Source organism: Sinohyriopsis cumingii, chromosome 16 (assembly GCF_028554795.1).
Source record: "Sinohyriopsis cumingii isolate HCF-2022 chromosome 16, ASM2855479v2, whole genome shotgun sequence".
Taxonomy (NCBI): Eukaryota; Metazoa; Mollusca; class Bivalvia; order Unionida; family Unionidae; genus Sinohyriopsis; species Sinohyriopsis cumingii.
This window is the reverse complement of record NC_142976.1, coordinates 41,956,350-41,979,321: the sequence shown is the minus strand read 5'-3', so window position 1 is coordinate 41,979,321 and position 22,972 is coordinate 41,956,350. Positions and strand designations below refer to the sequence as shown.

Sequence of the window (22,972 nt, the reverse complement as noted above, 5' to 3'; positions counted from 1 at the left end):
ATCAAATTGATATAGGTGTTTATCTTCTCTATAGAATCATTTACGTCCCTTGTGCTGAAGATGGATGATTATGGGCTGAAATTGGACTACCTATACATTTAAGTGCAGGAACGATCTAAAAATGTATATGGTAAGTGGTCGGTTTGCAATGAAAATCGCAAGGACGCGTGACCAATTTAATTTAATTACATTTGGATGTGCTGATTGCATGTCTCCGGGATTTCTCATACTAGTATGTGACTGACACATTAGATAGGATTGACTTTTTGAGTGACTATGAACTGACCAAATCGGACATCACGAATTTTGCTAAGCCATAGGAAACTCATGTTCAGGCTTTGTAATTAATTGTTTTAGCTGAAAACAAAACATGGGTAATTGATTCGTCTTATACGTTAGATTACACTGCAATATGTGTGAAATGGCCTTGAGGCTCCTGTATGGCATTTAATGTAACCCCTACAACGGACAGGTATCTGGGAACTAGCTCCCTACTTGGAACAAGTTTGAGAGTAGACCATTTGGTTTCATGGACAAAGAGTGATTCCCAACAAAATGTTAAGTCATCTCAAATATAGCTTATGAAGGAAAAAGCGAATCACTCCCTGTATACATTGAAATATATGCTAACAACGGTTCTGTATTAATGCACAAGACAGTAGAAAGGTTTATTGTAACAACAAACAGATCGCTACAACCTAAATTATAATGTTTCAAACTAATGTCATCTGGCCATGTACCTCTGCGTTACTGACTTTAAAAAAAAACAAAAGGAAAGGGATACTGTCCAATTTTAAACATAATGACAATTTCATAGGTAGCTGTGAAATAACTTCAAAACTCGAATTTAAAGGACCAAAAGTTACGGAACAATATAGAAGATAAGTTTCCGACGTTCGATGATGGAGAAGATAGGGGTGGTAACTGTTTGCTGGATTAACTACAACTGTTCATGACAGAACGACTGTCCGACAACACTTCACCAATTAATATGAATTCTGTTTGATTGATACGTAAGAATTTCTTGACTTTGATGTGATGCTTATTATGTACCATGCTCTTCAGCAACTTAACTTATTACACGATATCTTGTCAGGAGCATATTGAATAGAAATGTAATGGAACTGTAATCAGATTAGCTATATAGAATAATGATATTATTAGTAGAAAAAAGTAGGTCCTTTATCCAAAATGATACTAGAATAATTCTACTGACTAATTTATCAGTATTTACTATAAAAGCCTTTAAGATTAGACAAGCCCCTCTATCATCAACTCCCACTGCATAGAGAGTAGATCAATATCACAAAATGTTTGCTTGCTCCATGTAGTCATTAGGGTTCTCATAAATCTGCATTGCATGATTAATGCGTAATAGTTATATGTTACTGCATTTATATGAAAAAATATGAACGAGTTTTCCTGAGTAATACTGACCATGGGAATGAAATATTAATTCGAAAAAAGAGATCATGTTTTCCCATACAAATGCAGTAACCTTTTTATTAGATACTCCTTTTGTTTTTCTACCTTAGGATTAATAACGAATACACAGCAAGAAACATAGTAACTGAATTTATGATGTATTCCAAATAAAAAGAACAAGTACACAACCGTACATTCATCAATACACCGTAACAATATTAATGCGCACATAGCACCGCCCAGCGACCTTTGAACTTTGTCGCGCGCTCGATATTAGTTTCAAAAGGAATTATCGTTCTGGTCTACTTTAAAATGAAATGCAGAGTCATACTATGAATGGATGCGCATTGCAACAACTTTTCCAGTGGTCTGGAATTAATGTATGTTTGTTTCTTCTGTCGATTCTACTCAATTTTGCCTTTCTGTTTGTGATGGACTTGAATTATTAGCAGTGTCGATTCCTTACGAAGTACGTGTGATTTGAGCTGGAGGGCGCGGACTTGTATCAAGTGCATGTGTGTTTTTATTCTGTCATTGATTGTTTCGAATCATAATGTGGAAAAAAATATGAGCTCTTTCAATTGAAAATATCAAGAAGACGCTTTAGAATATCGCGTTAATTTCGAGTGCAGTAAGGAGAATGTTACTGCATTTGGAAATGTGGTCGAAATTACAGAACAATTAGGCGATGCGCAATCAAGTTTTAGAAGCCATGACTTTGTATAATTGATACACATGGAACAGTTATTCAGAATAACTTAATATGGTAAATGTGGCAATTTGATTCATTTGTAATATTCAACACAAATCATTTTATGCAATGTTAAGTGCATATTTGGGTTAACGTGAATGGTATATTGGAAATTCATACATTAAAATGTTTCATTTTGATGAATTAAATGACGAAAATATTTCAGAGGTCTCTGTCGAAAAGAACCAAACTCTTCTAGAGTCAATGGGTCTTTCTGACGATTATTGTTCAAAATTGAAAATGCCCCATTTATTTCACTGAAAAAACTATATATATATATATATATATATATATATATATATATATATATATATATATATATATATATATATATATATATATATATATATATATAATTATTTACCATTAAGTAAAGATATCATTTGGAATGCAACAGTATGACCCGGTAAAAAAAGAATTTTAAGATAGAAGTGAAATAACACATGACTCAATAATGATGAGAACGTATAAGTACTATAAAATGCGGTTAAATATTGCAAGAAAGAAGATAATACCATAAATAACCCCTGAATTGCATTTTATTTTCATCAATATCCTTATGAGGATACACGATTGAATAAACCTACATTAATTTTGATTCTTACGAATTTTTATACTTGCATATTAGCCAGAGATAACATTATTTTCAGTACGTATTAATTAATGTCCAAATTTACAATAAGATAAGCAGGAACGTGACCCGACTTTACCTACTGAAAACAAACATGCAATCTAGATTTAAATAAGTACACATGGTGTAGTGAAACGATATTCGTCATGTAAATTGTGATAATTTAATGGCTGTGATCGTTCCTTCTTCGATGTCAGAAAACTTGACCTACATATTACAGATTTTCTTCTCCAATCAAATATTGCAGAGATCGCACATGACATGGGATCTCTAAACACGAATTACTTAAAATATAGAAACCTTTTTGATCGTATCAATGATAAGCAGCCAATGCTACCACAATCCAACATTACATGATAACATAAAATACAAAATATTGAGATTATTCATAAAAGGAGAATACTTTGAGAGGAGATGACCATAAAACGGATGATATTATACAGTTACTAAGCGCAATACTTTATTTAACTGTGCTGTGATGTAAGACATTGGGCGGCATATTTCACCGCTCAGTAAAACCATGCGTGGAGGGAAATAACATTTCTTAACTCTTTTATAACTTCCGACAAAAAGCTAAAAATATCCCCATGTGAATACAGTACGTTTTTATTGCAGAGACAAAATCACTGACAGGACATTACATTACTGTTTAGCTCATGTGAACTGTTCAGCCAATTAGAATTCATAATAATTAATACGGAAGTAATAAGTATGCTTATGTTCCCATTGTATTTTTACGTTTATTAGCCAGTATGTATACAACTATGAAGAGTCTTAATAAGTTTTTCTTCAGTTCTCTGTAAAAACTTCATTATAAATTTCATGAAATACGTTTACAAGGAAACATTTGTATATATTCAACTGATATAATTTTCTTTGTTCGAAGTATTACCACGAGCTATGAAAATATTAGGTGGCCACGCTAATGTTAAGTTCTCTTCCAAATAAACGACAAATCAAATTTGGATTTTCTCCCTTTTCATTCATTTGTTATTTTCAGTAATAGATAACAAAAATGTAAGCTTTGTTATTTTAGATTTTGAAAACAAGAAAGAAAAAGGGCAGCACTAACAAATTGTTTGTTTTCATCAAATAACCGATAAGCAAATAAAATTGACAAAAATTATTTTTTTTGTATACATATATTGTTCATAAATTTATCATAACAATAAACAACATTACATACGTCTGAAGATATAGAATGACATTGCATGATTATTACAGAGTAAGACATTAAAAATCGATATTTTCTGCCCAAGTTTTGTAAATATGACTCTTTATCCAATTGTAGTTTTAAAGACATAATTAAATTTTCACCATTCATTATGTTTATAGATTTCTATTTCATACCCCAAACGACATTTGAGCATCGATGGAGTTGGAAACAATGGAATGAATGCTGCATTTAGCAACTTCATAATCCAAATGAGATATGATGCAGTTTTGCACCGTGAAGAAAATTCAGCAAATTATGTATTCCTTCTGAGCAAACATGTCTTCAAAATAAATTTATGGAGCAAGGTTACGCTGATATCTCGAGACTAAAAGTCCACGAGTTTTACGGCCTGCGAAACGTTAAAGTTTTGTTGCTGTCGCACTGTTGGTACCACAGCATCCTCTATGATTATATAAAACAGTTTCTACCGATATTTATTCTATTCCTACCAGCATTGTACCTAAAATATTTTTAAAAAATAGCAAAAATGAGATTTTAAATAATCGTATTCATTTCTTTCTTGCATTTGTTATTCTTTCAAAAGGTTAGCTTGCCATGAGCACATGGCGCAGTGTTTTCTACAGTCACCTGCGGAGTTGGAAAATTGTAAACAGAAACTGACATACATCTAAAATACATAACATTTTATTGTTTAGCGTGCCTGAACATTGTCAATTTGCAAAACAGTAGATGTTATAACTAATAGGAACATGTGCAGATTATTGTTGTTTACAATTGAAGTTTGGGACTCCAGGTGGCCGATTGGTCAAATGAGCTCGCCTTTATAGATCACCAACATCTCACCTCTTTCCGCGTGGGTTCGAGTCTCGGGCTCGGCCAATGTGGGTATATGAGAAAACTTGCCAGTAGTTGCCGTGAGTCTTTAGTCCTTGGTCTTCCGGCTTTTTCTTCCACCAAATTTACCGGCCGCCATGAATAGCCTAGTATTTGCTGAAAAATGGTGTTAATCCCATTACAATAACAACAAACGAAGCATAACAAAAAGATTGAACGTTTTATATTCATTTATGTTATGAGCCAACCCACCCATCCCCAGTGCAGGGGAAATTAAATATTATGTAAATGACTCCACTGTTGTGCATTTTTCACTTACACACAGAGACATACATCCCAAGATACGGTTTTCTATTATACACAGAGTAAGGCCTAAGCCAGATTACATTTAACATTTAATTCAGTTGGCCTTTCTTCCAATTCCAACAGTATTAACTTTTAAAAAGTGGCCCTGTGTTGTACGGCACTTTTCTGAATTCACATTGTTATGTATACTTTATTTATTTATATCTGATTTAATTGTTTGTAAGTTTTAAAATCTTTTTATTTTTTTAATTCATTATATGTCAAAATAATGTAGTTCTGTATACCAGGAACGCATACATTTCCAGAAAATAGCTTGACCAAGACTGTTCATTTTAGTAAACACTTGAGGCTGACCTGGTTCCCGACCTTAATTCAAAATTAGCAACGGCCACGTGAACAAGTTCGTTTTTTTAAATCGAGATCGAGGCTGTATTGAATACGTGAGCATAGGCTTGTAAATAGTTTTAGTGAAGTCAACAACGTTTCTTTTCTCGGATTAAAATGATTGGTTTTTATTAAGATCATACTAGGGCTACGTGATTTTTTATATATAGATATGATCATGTGATCCTATATTTCGCAATTAGGCATTTCCAAAATTTCGTATTACTTAGTTTAAATAGTGATGTTTAGAAAGAAATCTCACAATCTGGGTTTAAAAACGCTTGATGTCAATTCGTTTCCTTCTGCTGTAGCCAGTTTTCGAGTTATATGTTAATTTTTCTTCAGATTATTTGGATTCTAAAAGGTTAATTCGTTTCTCTGGAAATATATCTTTTGCTCATAAATAATTCTTGAACAAAGACATTTCTTAAAATTTTTATTTGGATTTCCAAAGCCGGAGGATTATTTCTTGTGTTTCTACAAGGAACTGTAGACAACAACATTGAACAGGATACAGCATACGTCATCGCCTTCCATCATGGATTCTTCGTCGGGACTCGAACTTGAAATCATTAGAGTATTTCATTATTAGGACTTCTAAAATTTTATTGTGGATTATTCTTGGGACAGGCAAGCCTCGTGGGGAGACATATAATGTTAACCCCGCGACTGGGATTTCCTTGTCTCAGTCCAAACGCCAACGTAGAATATTTTTCTCACCCATTATATTCCTTTAAAGTAAAAAGAACTCATCACTAGTATAATATAGTTCACATGCAAATATTTACATGCTGCTCATAAATACAAATATGTTGATGAAGGGTTGTGGTGTGACCGTTGCATCAGAAGTACACAGTTTATATGCGTGAGCAAAGAAAAATAACAACATAAAACGTCGCATAGTAATGAGGTATTATCACATTAAACATATGCATGTTATATGAAACTGACAATAAATAATTATTATTTATTACAAGAAGCTGTTTCATTTTGATCAGTTCCAATTTTGAAAAGCTATATTGTAAATAATGAAACGATACTGGGTACTCAGCTCTATTGTAGTATACTTAGTACAAGCTGTAACGAAGAGTAACATGTTGCATTAGATTATTCGTGGGTAATTAGTGAGCTGTATCACTATCGTATATAGCTCTCCTTTTCTTTGGAGGAGGTGAAACTGTTTGTGACATACTTGTGTTGTCTTTAAAATTGATTGTAAAATTACCCCAGTGTATAAAAGACCCTCCAAATACGGACCCTAACGGATAACCATATTTTAAGACTTTCAAATTCACGGATTCTTTGAAAATCTATTTTTCTGTCTTGGATATATGGCAAGTGCTACAGTGAAATTTGCTTATGGATTAATGTGTTGACGGATAAATGATTCCTTCCGGCTGATAAGTGCATTATTTGTAATTAAATATTGTATGTATATTTTATTCAAGTGGGACACAATAGAGATGCTTAACAAATTAGAATAAAGCATGTTTGATAACACATTTCTAGCTGTTATTAAGTTTTCCGTAGTTGCTAAGAGAGCTGGGAGGCTAGGAAGTGTACAAGTATTTACTCTATGTGCACGGATCAGTGCTTTCTGTCACTTCATTTCACACAGCATTGAAAATATTATCCAATCTGTAGCGCATTCAAATTTCAAGTCAGCGTCATTAAATGTAGCTAACAGTATATAATTTGTTTCACACGAAGTATTTAAAACTAGTTAGGTAGTTTTATCTACATTTAATGAGGCTGCCCTGAAAATGTACTGAGCTAGGCCTGCATATAGGATAAAATTGACCATGCTGCGCAGCAGCAGAGAGGGCGATCAGACCACTTTAGGGAATGGTCACCCTTGTTTTTAGACACAAAAAAAAAATAGTGACCCTTCATAGAGGTCAATACCACCTCTACGATTATTGTTTGTCCCAAACAGAATTGTAGACAAGGCCCTCTCTGCTGCTATGTCATTCGGAATAATCCTGGGAATCTTCATCTGAATCCTGGGAATTTGTTCTATGTTTCAAGTAATATTCAAGTTCTGATGGTGGTTTTTCTATTTTTGGATTTATGTTCTTTCTCTTTCTGTAATATATCATTAAACTTCTGTATCGATCTCCACCGCAGTTTTTGCAAATCTGATATAATCCTCTAACGCCGTTGTTACAACCAACACAACTTCGTGGATCAGCATGAGGGTTTTTCTTTATAAGATAATTATGTTTTTTACAATATTCTCCACGACATTTTTTATTACATTTGTTAGTGGTTCCTTGATGCAGCCACGCACAGTTGTTCATTATATTAATGATATCTTTTTAATTCAATTTAATTTTATCACCACCCCTGTTATCCAAATATTTTATCAAGACGCACACGATATCTTGTTCTAGGATCATGTAAATTTATTGTTATAAATCCATGCGGAGTAGCTTGCGCTCGTGAAAAGAAATTTCTGAATTTAATTATATCCATGTCACCGCTGCACCAAGTTTGATGAATATTTCGCAGCGTGTGTGTGTCTACGCCATTAAATACAACCAAAATATTACAATTATCCCTGATCACTTTTAGTATTTGTGTATACCGCTGAGTAACATAGATCACATCTGTATTTTTATCTCTGCCGCGAGAAAATATTCTGGCTGGATTTGATTGTTTATCTAGCATCACATCATCATACACAACTAAATTATTAATAAATCCGTCTAAAACATCAACGGACGGTGCTTCATCAATATCTGTTATAAACTCTATAACATCATTATTTTCGTCCAGTAATCTTGCGTTTTCATTGAAATCTTTAGGTACATCATATCATCGTTGATCATCAACGGATGGTGCTACTAAATATAATTTATCCCATTTCAACCATCTCATTATCAGATTAAGTAATAACTGCGTCTTACCCGATCCAGATGGTCCTATGATAATCATTCTGATGGAATTCGGTAGCGCAGGATGGTTTTTAACTGGCTCTCGCTGCCGAGTTGCTGAAAAATCAATTATATCCATATATATTATAACATGAATTTATATTGTTTACGCTGTAGAGTCAAAACTCCAACTACTGATTTAGCTACGGTTACAACAAAAAATACAAACAATAGCATATGGTGGAAAATGTTCTGTGTGCGGTAGAAAGAAATTTTCATTTTTATCTAATAAACGCGGTGGTGATATTGCTAATTTGATGTCAAAGTTTCCAGGTACTCCATGGGCTAAATACTCAGGAGAAAAACATCTACCAGGATATAATTATTGCGGTCCTGGTACTCGACTCGATATCAAACTTGATAATCAAGATCAACCAAAACCAGCGAGGAACCAGTAAACGCTATTGATAAAGCTTGTCATGTTCATGATGTTGCGTATAAGAGTAAAAATCTACAAGACAGGCATATTGCAGATGTGAAATTGATTCATGCATTAAATTCAATTAAAAAATAAAAATATCAGAGAATCATTAGCTAATAGGTTGGTAAGCTCTGCGATGAAAGGTAAATTAGCGTTTGGGTCTGGTAATATATAATGGAATTAATTTATTATTCACCAAGAGGATACTGGAAAGGTAAAGCAGCAATTGGTAAACTTGCTGATGCAGCAGCGGTTAAACATTCTACTGCTAAAGCGTGGTTATCCAAACAAGCAATATGGCAAATTTATCTACCACCACCGAAACGAATTCAGTACGCGTATTTCGATGTTAATGTTCCTAATGAAGTTCATCAAGCTGATATTTTATTTTTACCACATGATAGTGTACGCAGAAAAACATACAAATACGCGTTGACCGTTGTTGATGTTGCAAGTAGGTATAAAGAGGCAGAGCCGCTATCAACGAAAACAGCATCTGAAGTAGCCGATGCGTTTGAACGAATTTATCAACGAGGACCCGGACCACAAGGTGGTCTGCGATGGCCACAGCTACTACAGGTTGATCCTGGTAAGGAATTTCTTGGTCCACTATTATCGTTGATGAAACAACATAATACCAAAATACGACGAGGTCATACTGCAATTCACCGTGATCAGGCAATTGTTGAGCGATTTAATCGAACACTTGCTGAGCGGTTATTTGGATATCAATACGCTAAGGAATTTATTCAGGATACGAGATCTCGCGAATGGGTTGCAAGATTACCAAGCGTGATAGCTGCATTAAATAATGAGATTACACGAACAATCAACATGAAACCCATTAATGCAATTACAAAAAAAATATACCAACACAACGAAAAGATATTGAAAAACAAAAAATATTGGGTGATGTTACAGTTAGATATTTATATGAACCGGGTGAACTTGAAGGTGGTAAAGCGAGAGCGAGTGATCCTATTTGGAGTGTTACCACACACAAAATATCCACCGTGACAAGATCCTCAGGTAGACCTGCAATCTACAGATTAGATTCGGCTGCTCCTCAGCGTGGATTTACACGTGAACAACTACAAATAATTCCCGAGGATACTACAAATAATTCCCGAGGATACACAATTACCACCGCGATCACTTAACTAGCGCCTCTACGTCGATTACACTCGAGACAGGTCAACATGGTATTTTCTCGTGTATGACCGCGACTATTATCTTTTCTGTCTACGGTAAATTGTCTTGAATCATTACTCGAATACCTCCACAGCATTATACAATTGCAACTTGCGCAGTGATTATTCTGCTGCTGTTTTCACTCAATAATAAATTCAACATCAAGATCAAAGTCGCGTTTATTTTTTTTATCAGATTGTTTGTATCCGATTAATTTTTTCTTATTATATCATCATCGATGATGTTAAATTTATTAACGATTTCAGGAATTATAATTCTACGTAATTGAGATATTTTTCTGACCCTCGATACCGCTAAATAGACTAAATTTGACCACTCGATACGATCGTCTACGATCCAGACTCATGTGTCAGAAATAGTTAATCCCTGAGACGAGTGGATCGTCATACCGTATCCTAACACCCATGGAGATTTGTCAGCGTGTAATGCATCTTCGACCACACTGATATCAACAGCGACAATATCATTTAATACGAGATTTTGATTCCCAATCTGCCCTGGAATATCAACATTAATATTCTGTTTTCGTGTATCTGATGGTCTATAACATAACGGAACAGGCAATTCTGAATATTTTTCTTTATGCAACTGAAATAACTGCTGTTGTAAAGCGTCTCTGATTATTTTTCTGCTTGCTACTATCAAATCGTTGGGTCTCCATAAATTCAAAAAATTACTCATTGAGGTCTCTGAGATTACTCCGCGTATTATTTCACACTGAATTTTGTTTGATTGTAATCTGATTAATTTTTTAAATTCCTTTAAATTTTCATCGAGAGCCTTATGATCATCATCTATTTCTTCGTAATAATCAATGAAATTTTTTAACCAATCATGTGGAGATGGTCCAACAAAGGGCGGCGGTTGACCATGATCGCCACACATTATTATAGCGGTATTTTTCGTCAACAACCAATCAAGAAACGTTTTTAATGTATCCAATGACACCGTACATATCTCGTCCCAAATAATTATTTTAGGTATATATTTTTCTCCCATTCGTTCAGGAGTCCATGTATCACCGCGCCACCGAAAGAAACTATGATACGTGCACGATTGTACTTGCCGTTATTTCATCTCCCGTGCAAGTCTGTGTGTGGGTGTCAGCACGATCATATCTGAATTTCTAAAAACATTAATTGCTCGAGTCGTCTTGCCAGGTCCATTGAGATATACTGTCTCATATCTAGTTATTGGATCACTCAACGACGGCGCTTTCGACATTTCTGATATTTCATTACCCTTACGATAAAAATTTCTCATTGGAAGATCTGCTGATTCTGTATAATTGTGCAGTATTTCCTTTATTATTCTCCATGAACTCCATCGTTCATCATTACTTGTGAATTTCATAACAGATTCTAAATATTTACTCGAAATATAAAACGAATCTGTTGCGACTCTGACTGCGGTCTCAGGAAATCTATTAATCATCGATAATAAATTTATAGAAACATAAGCCAACATGGAAGATCTTAGATGAGTATATGTGTGGAGACATCATTTATGTAACTAACGATCGTACCCAATTTTGTTCCGTCGGATAAATAAACACTTTCTCGATTTACAAATGTATCTTTCGCTGTTGTATCAGCAATTATAAAATCGTACTCGGCATCATCTAGAATTAATCGTGCGTGATGTCTTTTATGATCATATGCACCACCTTGAGTAAATTTACCTATAATTTTTCTACCTAGATCTTTTGCGGTTTTGAGTTTAATCTCGAGAATTTTAGGAGTTTCTTTGATAATATCATCTTCGGAAACACCAGGACATTTTTCCTTAAACTCGCTAATAACTTCATCAAAACTGATAGAATCTGACATGGGCAACCAAACTTCGGTCTGCGCGTGATATGATATAATTGCCTCACTGACAACCGACGATGTCAGTACCGCACAATCTAGCATATATCGTAATAAAACTATAGGCGCCCAACGTTTTTCACAAAAATGTCTGCCAAACCAAACATAACAAATCTTGTGAAGATTTTCGTTAAGCTCGAATGATTCAACACAAGCGAATCCAGTCAGATCAAAATCAGGTAATGGTCCATTAATTGCCACTCGCGTCATCTCGTTTGTAGGGTGACCGAATCTTTTAAAGTATACAGAACAATCTCCGTATCCTAGAAAACTTCCCGGATAACATGCAACCTTATCAACCGAAATAACATCATTGTAATTATAGTTGGTATTCCATAATCCAACGTGTCCGTATTCGACGCAACTTGCGCGTACGTCCTCGAGTAAATCAAATCGTGTTGGTTTCCATGAATTTTTTTCTCTAGCGAAATGAGCCGCAACAGATGGAACAGTAAAGCAGTTAGTTAGTAATTTGTCAGTATTTTCCGCGTGCTTGCACTCTAAAAACTTCTCCCCAAGATTTTTCATCTCGTCATGGAGAGATTCTGTTCGATATATTTCACCGTTTGGTCTAACAAACTGATCAAATCCACCTTCCTCATTACTTTTAAATAACCATACCGATACAGGATCGTTTTTACTTATTTCGTTGATAAAATCAAGCATGCTCATATCTGGGGGGTAAAATCTAACAGTTCGATCACGCGAAAATATTGTTACTGCGCTGGTCCATGCGTGCGCGTTATGATCAATAATATTTATTGAAGCTCCTTTCGATTTATATTTTGATTCGTACAGTATTTCTCCCGTTATTGTCGCTACGGTTATTGGAAATTTTAATATTTTTCCTAACTCAGCAGCATCTTTTATTGCAGCACCGGTATCCTTAACTGAATCAGCCCACGAGTTTATTTTTTCACGTCTTAAATCAGTTAATCCGTTTCCACGCATCGCGTTTGTAAAGTGTTCTATTACTCGTTCGGCTACACAATTTAACCTTGAAAATTTCATGGGTGTCAGTTTATCAACTTTGGGTTTTTTATTTATCTCATAGATTCCATAAATAACCGCTGTTACAGGATACGCTCGCTCATAATACGGTTTGTCAATACCCGTCAACAGACCCGGTCTGGAATTTTTACTTAATATGGCGATTTTATTATTACCAAGGACAGGATCATATTTATCACGGATAATCCAACTACCTGTTTCTGTTAGTACAATGAATTTTACTCTAAAGAAATATTTTTGATTGCCCTCGTATTCAGCGATGTAGTTAATGATAGTTGCCGCTCGCTTGTCATTCATTATAGCGTCCTTGACAGTATTGCGTATAATCTTGAACGTTGACCATGTATGAGATGCACCATCTGTATAAAATTCTTTCTTGGCGTCATGAATTTTATTGATAAAACTTTTATTTTTCGGATCAACCAAATCTTGTACTGGTAAGTCTGGAGATAATCTGTCGAGGTTGAATTTATATTTAGAAGGCCTAGTTTGGGATAATCTCTCAAACTCATTCATATAATTAAAACAAATATTTAAATAAAGAATATTATATATACAATGTCTTAATGCAGATGGCTCATGATCGGTTCAGTAAATCGATGCAGTAAATCCTGTAGAGGTGAATTTTGCTGGATGCACTTACAAAGTATACGACGAGGAAGTCTAGGACCAATACCATGTCTGCGATGTGGTATTGGAGTGCGAGGAAAAACAGGATTATGTGGAAAGTGCGGTGGAAAACGGTTCAGAGAACTTAAAAGATATTATGACAAAAAAATAATGGTGAAAACGCTATAAAATCCGTGGAGGATTATATATCAAGATTTCAGACAAACAATGATTTAAACAAATAATATTATTATAATGGAGCAAAATATATTTGTCCCACATCCTGTCATAACAAACTATGATTCAAATATTAATGGTGTCATCAGACACTGCAGGTTAAAAAAAACCGGTTGGTTATATTACTAATGCTGGTTATCTAATGTTTACTGTTGGGAAGAGAAAACATTATCATTGTCATCGTTTCATCTACGAATGTTTCTTTGGATTGATCAAAGACGGTCTTGTAATCGATCATACTGACGGGGATCCTCAAAACAATAATTTATCCAACCTTCAGGTTATTACATATAGCGAAAACTGTGCACGTGGTAATACTGGAAGATGTAAGACAGTTTCTAGAAGGGTGATCAATGCAACAAACACAGAAACTGGCGAAGAAATTATATTTCGTTCAATATGTTCTGCTGCGAAATACTTTGACATTAATCCGTCTTCAGTACAAAAAGTAGCAGAAAATATAACCAGATCTGCTTTCTCAAAAAAATATAAACAGAAAATCACCTTTCAGTATTGTTAGCTATCATCACCACCTCGAATTAGATTTATTTTTGGGGGGTCAGAAATTATCATTATTATACTACTTATTTTTTTGACTCATGAAAGGGAGGTAATTTTATGATCCTCGGTATATGGTCATAATCATATACAACATCCAAGGTCTGTGATGCCTGGTGGAGCATACCCGTTTATGATTTCTAACTTACAAAAATATACAGTTCGTGTATTTATCTGTTCTTTTCGTGAAACATTTAGAACAGCGCAACACATAGACAGCACATAAAATACATGTATATTTCATCTAACCTACAGAAAACCGAGCGCAGTATGACATGTATATTCCAGCTTACTGAGTGCAGAATCCACCGTCTAGTCTGTATCGATCGTGGCGGGTTAATTTAAGATCCAATGCACAGCACATGGATCCTGCATATACTGACTCGATTACAGAAATACGTGCATAATAGTGTTTGGAATTAAAAATTAGTTGCATTTTTCTTGTTCAGTGCAGAAATATAATGCGAGATTGTGTACGTATGTGTGATTATTTATTTATCGAGTAATACTCCCTTTGACTACGAATGGAAAATCTCGTAAAATATATTTCTAAATTGAACAGTTATTGAGTGGATGGAAAAATCTAGCAATTAGATGATCTGGACCGGATGTTCTCTCATAGATGGCGTGATTATGTGCGGTATAGTAAATAGGAAACTCCTTAATCCAGCTTTATAAATCTAACTTGTTTGGTGAGAATATATTGTATAAACGTATTTCTTGAATTCAGAATTGTATTTTGAGCAAAAATATTTGAAATTAGTTCCTTTTCAATGATTATTAGCTATATATTAAATTCCGAAACATATGTATGTAAGAAGATTCGATAGCTCAATCGGTATCGTATTGGACTGTGCCGCTCGCGGTCCAGGATCGAATCCCCATGGCTGACAACTGGTCGGTGGTTTAAGCATAATTGCGATTTTTATAATAATTGGGGGCACCGCAAAACCCCCCGCTCAGCAAAACTGAACCACATATCAACCGGTGGTTGATACATATTTTCGTATCACCCACGGGCTTGATTATTGTGGGTGGGGTTTTGCTGAGCGTATATGTTTGTACTGTCCTTCATTCATTCATTTCATCTCACTCATTTAATTATTTCATCTCATTCATTCATTGTATATATTTCATACTTAATGAACTTGCTAAAAAACTCGAATAGAAGTTCATTTCATAATATATGTTGTGCCGTCCTTCATTCATTACATATGATCTGAGCTCGCTAATACACTCGATAGGGGCTCGTCATTCACAATCTGAGCTCGCTAAGACACTCGAATAGGGGCTCTTCATTCATTGTATATGTTGTGCCGTCCTTGAATCATCCCGACGAACTCGCTAACCACTCGATAGGGGTTCTATAGGGATAATTTTTTTATTTTAAAGATTTATATATTATATAATGAACCATGAAAATATAAAAGACGTTATTTCTACTATTAAAAAACTAGAAGAAAACGGAATTAATCCTGAAAAAATAATATCTGATTTTGAAACGTTAGAAGAAATTACAAATGAAAATAAGTATGTTCTATCATCTCAATATAAGTTCATAAAGCGGATTCAGGCAGCTATGTTTCAGTCACTGGCTATGGTGAGCGATGATCAAGTAAATGAATTTATTCCTCTTTCTGTCGCAGTAGAAAAGGTCAGATCGGGATTATCCAGAGAGTACGAAACGAAAAAAACAATCAGTACCCGCATAAGATACTTAAGAAAAATTATGACAGCGGGTAACGACCAAAGCAACCCTGAGTAGTAATATAATTTCCCTCATCATGTATATCACATCAGAATTAATTTACATAAAAAATAAAATATTTCAGAATAATAATAAAAATTTTTTTGGTAGTATTTTTGGGAAAACTGATTAATTTGCATAATTTTCAGTACCAATTACCCCATCAGAATTAGCAAACTGATTAATTTGCATAATTTTCAGTACCAATTACCCCATCAGAATTAGCAAACTGATTAATTTGCATAATTTTCAGTACCAATTACCCCATCAGAATAAGCAAACTGACTGATTTGTATAATTTTCAGTACCAACCACCCCATCAGATTGATTCATTTCAGAATAATAATAAATTATTTCAGATTATACAAAATTGATTAATTTGTGTAATTTAACCCATCAGTGATTATATTTATTTATTTAAAAATATTTTTTTAAGTTGATCGACTTTAATACAGGAGTGTGTATAATTTAGAATCTGATCTCTGCTACAAATGATCTCAATAACATGTTTTTGACGGAGTTCATCTAACTGTTCTTGTGTTAATAAGAAATCCTCGCTTCCATATTCATCAATAATTAAATTAACGTTAAATTGCTCTGTGTCTTGTGAAAACACTGTTCTGATGGCGTTTTTCAAGTGCTTCTTTGTCATGTATAAAAACCATCACGTGCTGGTACATTATATAATATTTACTGGATTAATTAAGATTTCACATACAGATTTATTACAAGCTCTTCCCCACGTATGTCAATTAGGCGATTAAGGTGGTCTATGAGCTTAAAATTTATTCGTGTTAACATATTACTGTGACACCACAGATACACAGGATTAGTTGGTTCTTGCACGATTAAACTTCCAGGGGAAACTTGTGGTGTAAATGTATATAAAATATATCCTTGTTGAGCCTGATTTGATTTTCCGAGATCTATTTGATAGCTGCCATCAATTACGTCACAAACCAGATTGACCACGATTGTGCTGGTTATACTAACGATTCCCGGAGATACGTGCCTGCCGCCGCCATGTGGATCATTATTATGTCTGAGGATAGGCTCGGATGGTGCTAGTTTTCTCCACGCATCGAGTATTTTAGGGAAGTTTCGTTGATAATTCTGTCTATTTTATCCTTTTTATATTTTGGTACTATAAATTCGAGATTACCCGGTCCTTCATACTCTTTTCCTGATATTGTATAATGATTAAGAAATGGTCTTCTAGGACGGGGGAAGGAAATAGCATGTTTAATTGCTGCTTCAACAAAAATATCATTAATATAAGATCTGATCCTACTTGATTTAGATACTGTATTGACTCAATAATTTGTTGTTTTATATCCTCAGAATAATATTGCGATAACGATGAAAACAGATTTTGTATTTTATCAATTGATTGTTGGATCTCAAAATTAATGGAATTAGAATACAATCTAAAAACATTCATGTAGGCTATATCATCACTGAAATTATAAGGACGATACGAACCACCTGCTCTATTCCATGGAAATTTTTCTCTATATTCTGGAGTTGTAATAAATTTTGTCTCATCTGTGAGAAATTAATTTAACTTCGGTTCTGGTGGTCCTTCATACACCGGGGAAACATCCGGCCAACCTAGTACGGATCTTATCATGGACTGATAAATATCAACGGCATAATCAGGAGAATGTATCTCAACCGTCGAGGACAGCGTCGGTTCATGAACGTTAATTGATATTTTTGCTTCTTTTCCGGTTATGATTTTATTCTACGTTGAAATTCCTCATTGATTTGTTCGATCTCATAACTATCAGTGGGTATTCCAACATTTATCCAGTCAGGAGTACCATCTGGTTTGTTCTTGTTAGCAAATACAAGCAAATTATTTGCTGGTGTACCATTAAATGATTTTGATCTGATATTTGGCCAGCTGTAATATACCCGTAATTGAGCTAATGCTATTTCTTTTACTGAAATTGCAGTAGGAAAGTTAATACTAAATTCAGGATTAGATGAACTTACCGAGATCATCGTTATCTTTGACGGAGTTGTATTAGTCACGATCTGCTGGAGTAATTCTGTCATTATTAGTATTTATGTCTTTAATACCGATACCTTCGTCATATATTTTAGTCATCATTGAAAACTCGAAATCAGATATAATTCCATCACTGAGACTCGCTGATAACAACGAGGACAATTTCGAGTATGCTACCGTCGTTGTGTGTAATCTTATCATGTAATCGGATAATTTTTCATTCATGCAAGTACATATTTTTTTTGTGATGATATTGAGCACACCTGCAATAGTTGTTGCAGCTGAAATACAAATAGTTACGGCTACTGGTGCCATCATTGTCACCGCTGATAATATAACACCTGCTCCAGCAACAACAGCGGATACTGAATAAACAATCACATCAACAATAACTAATCGTCGTCGATATTTTTTTACTTTTACTGTATATTGTTCGACTCGATCTTTTAGCGCCGCCTGCCATTCACGCGCTTGATTGTACCTGTATTGTGCACCATCCATATATTTTTATACAGTAAATAATTGAAGTGTTTTAGCTACAAATTCCAAACACCACCAGTAAGATGTTGCAGTTAATTTCTTATCATCTGCTTCCAGAATAAATATTTCTTCGGTTCCGCTATTTAATATAACAGATACAACCCCGGAAAACCCATCAGTTGAATGACGCCATAGATACGTTGTAAATATTTCAAATTTTGCAGCACCAAACACAGACAACCTGTACACGCCAGTGACTGTTGCGGTATATTTGATAGTTTTATTTTGCTGCGACCAGGTTGAGAATCCCGATGATACAGTGTATACGATATTTGTGATATCTCCGGGAGTTATTCCGGCTGGCATTTTAATTAAACTGGTTTTATTAACGATCTCAGGAATCCCCGCTACGACATCTTCAACTGTTTTTTTAGTTGTGTCGATGTTCGTTTTGATATCAGAAAGTTTTATGTCAACGGAGTGCGGAGTGCCGAAGAATTTATCCATAGATTTATCGGTTTTTTGATGATTTCTTCGAAATCTTGTAAACGCGCCTACGTAAACGTCATACTCAGCCCGCAACGTGGATAGTTTACCATCTACGGTGTCGACGTATAGTTTGTTTGCGACGTCGTTGTCAGATTTTGGAGTTGTTACAGCTACTATTTTGTTCCCGTTCATGCTAAGTTCACCTGTCATTGTGTCACCGGTATTTTTCACGCGATTAGCAACGCTTCTTGCAATTTCATCTCTGATGGTTGTAAACGATATACTTGAATCTTTGATTCTACCACCTTCAGTAAACACAGGAATATTATCTGTAACTGCACCGAGTACTCGTCGAACTATATCATTCCATCTGATGTTGCTCGTTTTTAGTTTACCATATCGATCTTGAAAAATAACAACCTCATCTGGATCAACTCCAGCCAGGTTCATAATATCAGCAAGTTCATCTTTAGTCGCATACTTCGACAGATCAACGTCGGATTTTATTTTCTTACTGGTAGAAGATCTTCTTCCGTAAATATCAACCATTATATTTTAAGATCCAAGATCTGTTTAAAACGCTTTACGCGCAACGAATCGGTTTGTTGTATAATCATGCACGACTTTATGTGGTGGTTTGGATGATTTTGATATAAGGTTAAGTACATTAATTACCTCACGGCCGCATATTGGCGGATCTGTCATTGTTTGTGTGGGTAGCGTTGAATATCAAACTTTACAACCAGAGGTTCTTGTGTGAAGTGGTGCAACATACTTGATAAATTCAATGGGTGGAGCTAACCCGTACGAATCAAAATAAACGATTCCACGTGGATCAACCGAGTATGATACCCAATGAGTACCGGGTCCTGAATTCGAGTCTAGATTAATAATACCTGTTTCGAGTTTGTTTGGTTGTTTTGGTAATTGATCTCGCATACAAACACCTCTAAAGGCTTTTATTTTTAATTTTTTAGCAACATCAAGTAAATCAAAATTTGATGCTGGAACATGTAACGTGGAAGCCTCAGACCTCTTCCCCAGCGAGATCCCGGCAATCCTAGACCGCGTCCCTTTTTTTGTACCCATTTCCAGTTGCTTTCTTTAGAGCCATTCCAGCAGCTGTTCCAACAGCACCTAACGCGGCTGCTTTTGCTACGGCTGGAGCGGCAGCAGCTATTAACGCTGGAATAGCCGCAAGAAGTGGAAATATACCACCTGTTTTTACCATGTCCTTGATGGCACTCGGAGAAAGATGGAACTGAACTCCAGTTTTTGATTCTAGGGCTTTATTGAAATGATATTTGTCAACGATAATTTGTTTGGACCACCACCCATCTGATATCGTTTTAGTGATATTTTAGTTCCGCATTTGCTGGTGGTTTTTGATTGAAGCTTTTTGACCTGACCGGGAGTCAGAGTAACATTAACATGACCATACGACATTTTTATATAAAATATATTTTTCTAAATAACACGATCAAAGGTTTTCCACTGGTGCATCAACGACTCTCATTCGACCACTACCACCTTCAAGTAACATGGCTTTATCGCTGAGTATGACCGCGATTGCTCTGTAGGTGCCGCGAATAAGAGGTGGACCAGCTATATCAGGAGAAGGGTTAGTAGCACGAGCTCAAAAATGTATATCAACAACAGATTGTTTGGATAAATCAAGATGTTAAAGTGAAAAATAATAAATCGGATATAGATTTGTAAAATCTAGTTGTGATATTTGCAAACCAGTATCTATATTTTGATCACGTCTCATGAATGACATTAAACGATGATATGCACGCGCTAAGTGATTTTGATCAAAATTTAACAAGATATCTTCAGTTGGTTCTTGATGTCCATTTATCCACAAGGAAACTTCATTAACTCCAAGGTTGTCAAATATCATATGTGAACGTTCTTGATTATTCGTCCGAGCATTATCTTGCAGCGCAATAAAAATATGTCGTGGTGCAGAAACACCTTGTTGTGATGCTATATGCCATGTGAATAAACCATTAACATTACTTTGAATAGCATCTGTGGTTACTGTTAACCATGATAGCAATGATTTATCGCCCTGATCCATAAAAGAAATTAATTTTTGTTCCTCAGTAATTGATGGAGTCATTACTAGCATCCACAGTGAAAGCGTTGATATATTTACTTTTCCATCAGCAACACCAGCACCTCGCCAGACTGCATTATTATCATCACCTTTTCTTACGAGCACAACTGTGTGTTTAGCTCCAAAGATGACCTTTCTAACATTTCTGCAAAATCCAAAGATGTGAGATATTGGAATTGCACACGAAAAATTTCTATTATCCCCTGACAACACCGCTCGACGTGCTGCAAACCCTAAGTTGTAAGTTGCATTAACACTTCCCATAACATCAAAAGCAGCACCTGGTCTGGCTGCGTATTCAGGACCATCAGCAACTGGTTGTGGATCAATTGCAGTATCTCGTTCTACCCTTATTTTATTATACTGAATATGATCAGCGTTGTTGGTAATATCCTTGGCAAACATCATTGTTGGACCGGCCGATCTTGTGTAATCATCAGAATATCTCGCTAGACCAATTATTGTTGTAGCAACATCGACATCCTTCTGAACTGATTCAATATTTTTTCCATCAATCATGTATGTGGCGCTATCAAACAACACCATAATTCCGTTGTTGACAAAACCAACTCGTGCATTGGCGCCATATGGCGTATTAGCTATAACATTCGTTACAAGTCTACCTTCTACTTCAATAAACGCCTCAGCGGGCAAGAAATATCTACTTGTATCATGAACCTGTAATTCGATTCTCCCCCGCTGATTTGGTTGTCTTGCGTCATAGGAATAAAATTGATAATCACGTACAGATTCATACTTAAGGACAGGTGCCTCCATATCAAATGCTGTGTCTGTTTCACGCTTGAACATTTTTATTATAATTACCATTTTTCCAAATGGTGATCTAAATTATCGTCGACGAAGACCGCTTCCTGCTATTAAATTTGATGTTATATTTCTTTCTGCCTCTTCAGATAATTCCGCTAGTTTTTTATTTGCAGCCTGATTTATTATTTTACTTACGTCTGCGGGCATAATTTTAGTACTTGGTAATTTTACCGGTTGTTGTTTTCGTCGCAATAATCGTGCTAGTCTTTCTTTGATTGCCGAAAACGCCTTACCAGCAACATTGACAATTGCTCCAGGAGCTTTATCACGAACAACATCGATAGCTTTCATCGATAATTGTTTTGCAACGGGTGCTGCTTTTGGAGCCATCCTTGTGAATAATCCCCGCACAACATCACCAAGTCCATCTCCGTAAGTAGCTCTGTAGATTGGTAATCGTGAGTTTACCGCTCTGACCTGCACGGGTTTACGATGATTATTATGTATGATCATCTTTTTTCATTTACCATTTATTTAACAACTAGTCATCAACAAGTTTATCGATAAGTTCTCGGTAAACTCCGATATCCATGATACCACCTTGAAATAATCACCGACAAATATCAGATGCTTCATTAATTATTTCTGGTGAATTATTTCCAGCTCGTTTTCCTCCTATGAGAACTTCTAATCGTGACACATCATTAATGATATTATCAGGACAAACAAAATTATTTCCTTCTGATGTAGTCAGGAACCCACTTAATACAGCGCTTGGAGGATCATCGTCAGGATCTCTTTATTTACCCAGTGAACGTAATTTCTCCTGTTGTTTAGTTTCTACATCTCTAAATATTTCTTCTTGTTTCCATTTTTCTTCTGCTTTTCGCTTCATTTCCTTTGCCATCTGCTTCCTTTTCTCTCTAGATGGTTTTGACATCAATTTGCTGTTGTTCTATTTGTTGTAAAGGTGGAGGAAGTTGATACTGGGA

General features: G+C 35.3%; 1 protein-coding gene across 12 annotated transcripts in view; it reads right to left on the bottom strand.

Annotated features, from left to right (window-relative positions):
- Positions 1–3,010: 3,010 nt before the first annotated feature.
- LOC149780296 (uncharacterized) overlaps positions 3,011–22,972 on the bottom strand; it is a 138,166-nt gene continuing 118,204 nt past the window's right edge. For 6 of the 12 annotated variants that reach the window (XM_089937127.1, XM_089937124.1, XM_089937125.1 and 3 more), the window contains 2 exons: positions 8,418–8,501; positions 3,011–4,974 (listed from right to left, as the gene is read on the bottom strand). In XM_089937127.1, coding sequence (XP_089793253.1) covers positions 4,907–4,974; positions 8,418–8,501 — 152 coding nt within the window. In that variant the 3' untranslated portion in view covers positions 3,011–4,906. Of the gene's footprint in view, positions 4,975–5,931; positions 6,240–8,417; positions 8,502–22,972 lie in introns of those variants that run through there. The other 6 variants (XR_016415043.1, XR_016415049.1, XR_016415044.1 and 3 more) reach the window with 1 other exon arrangement.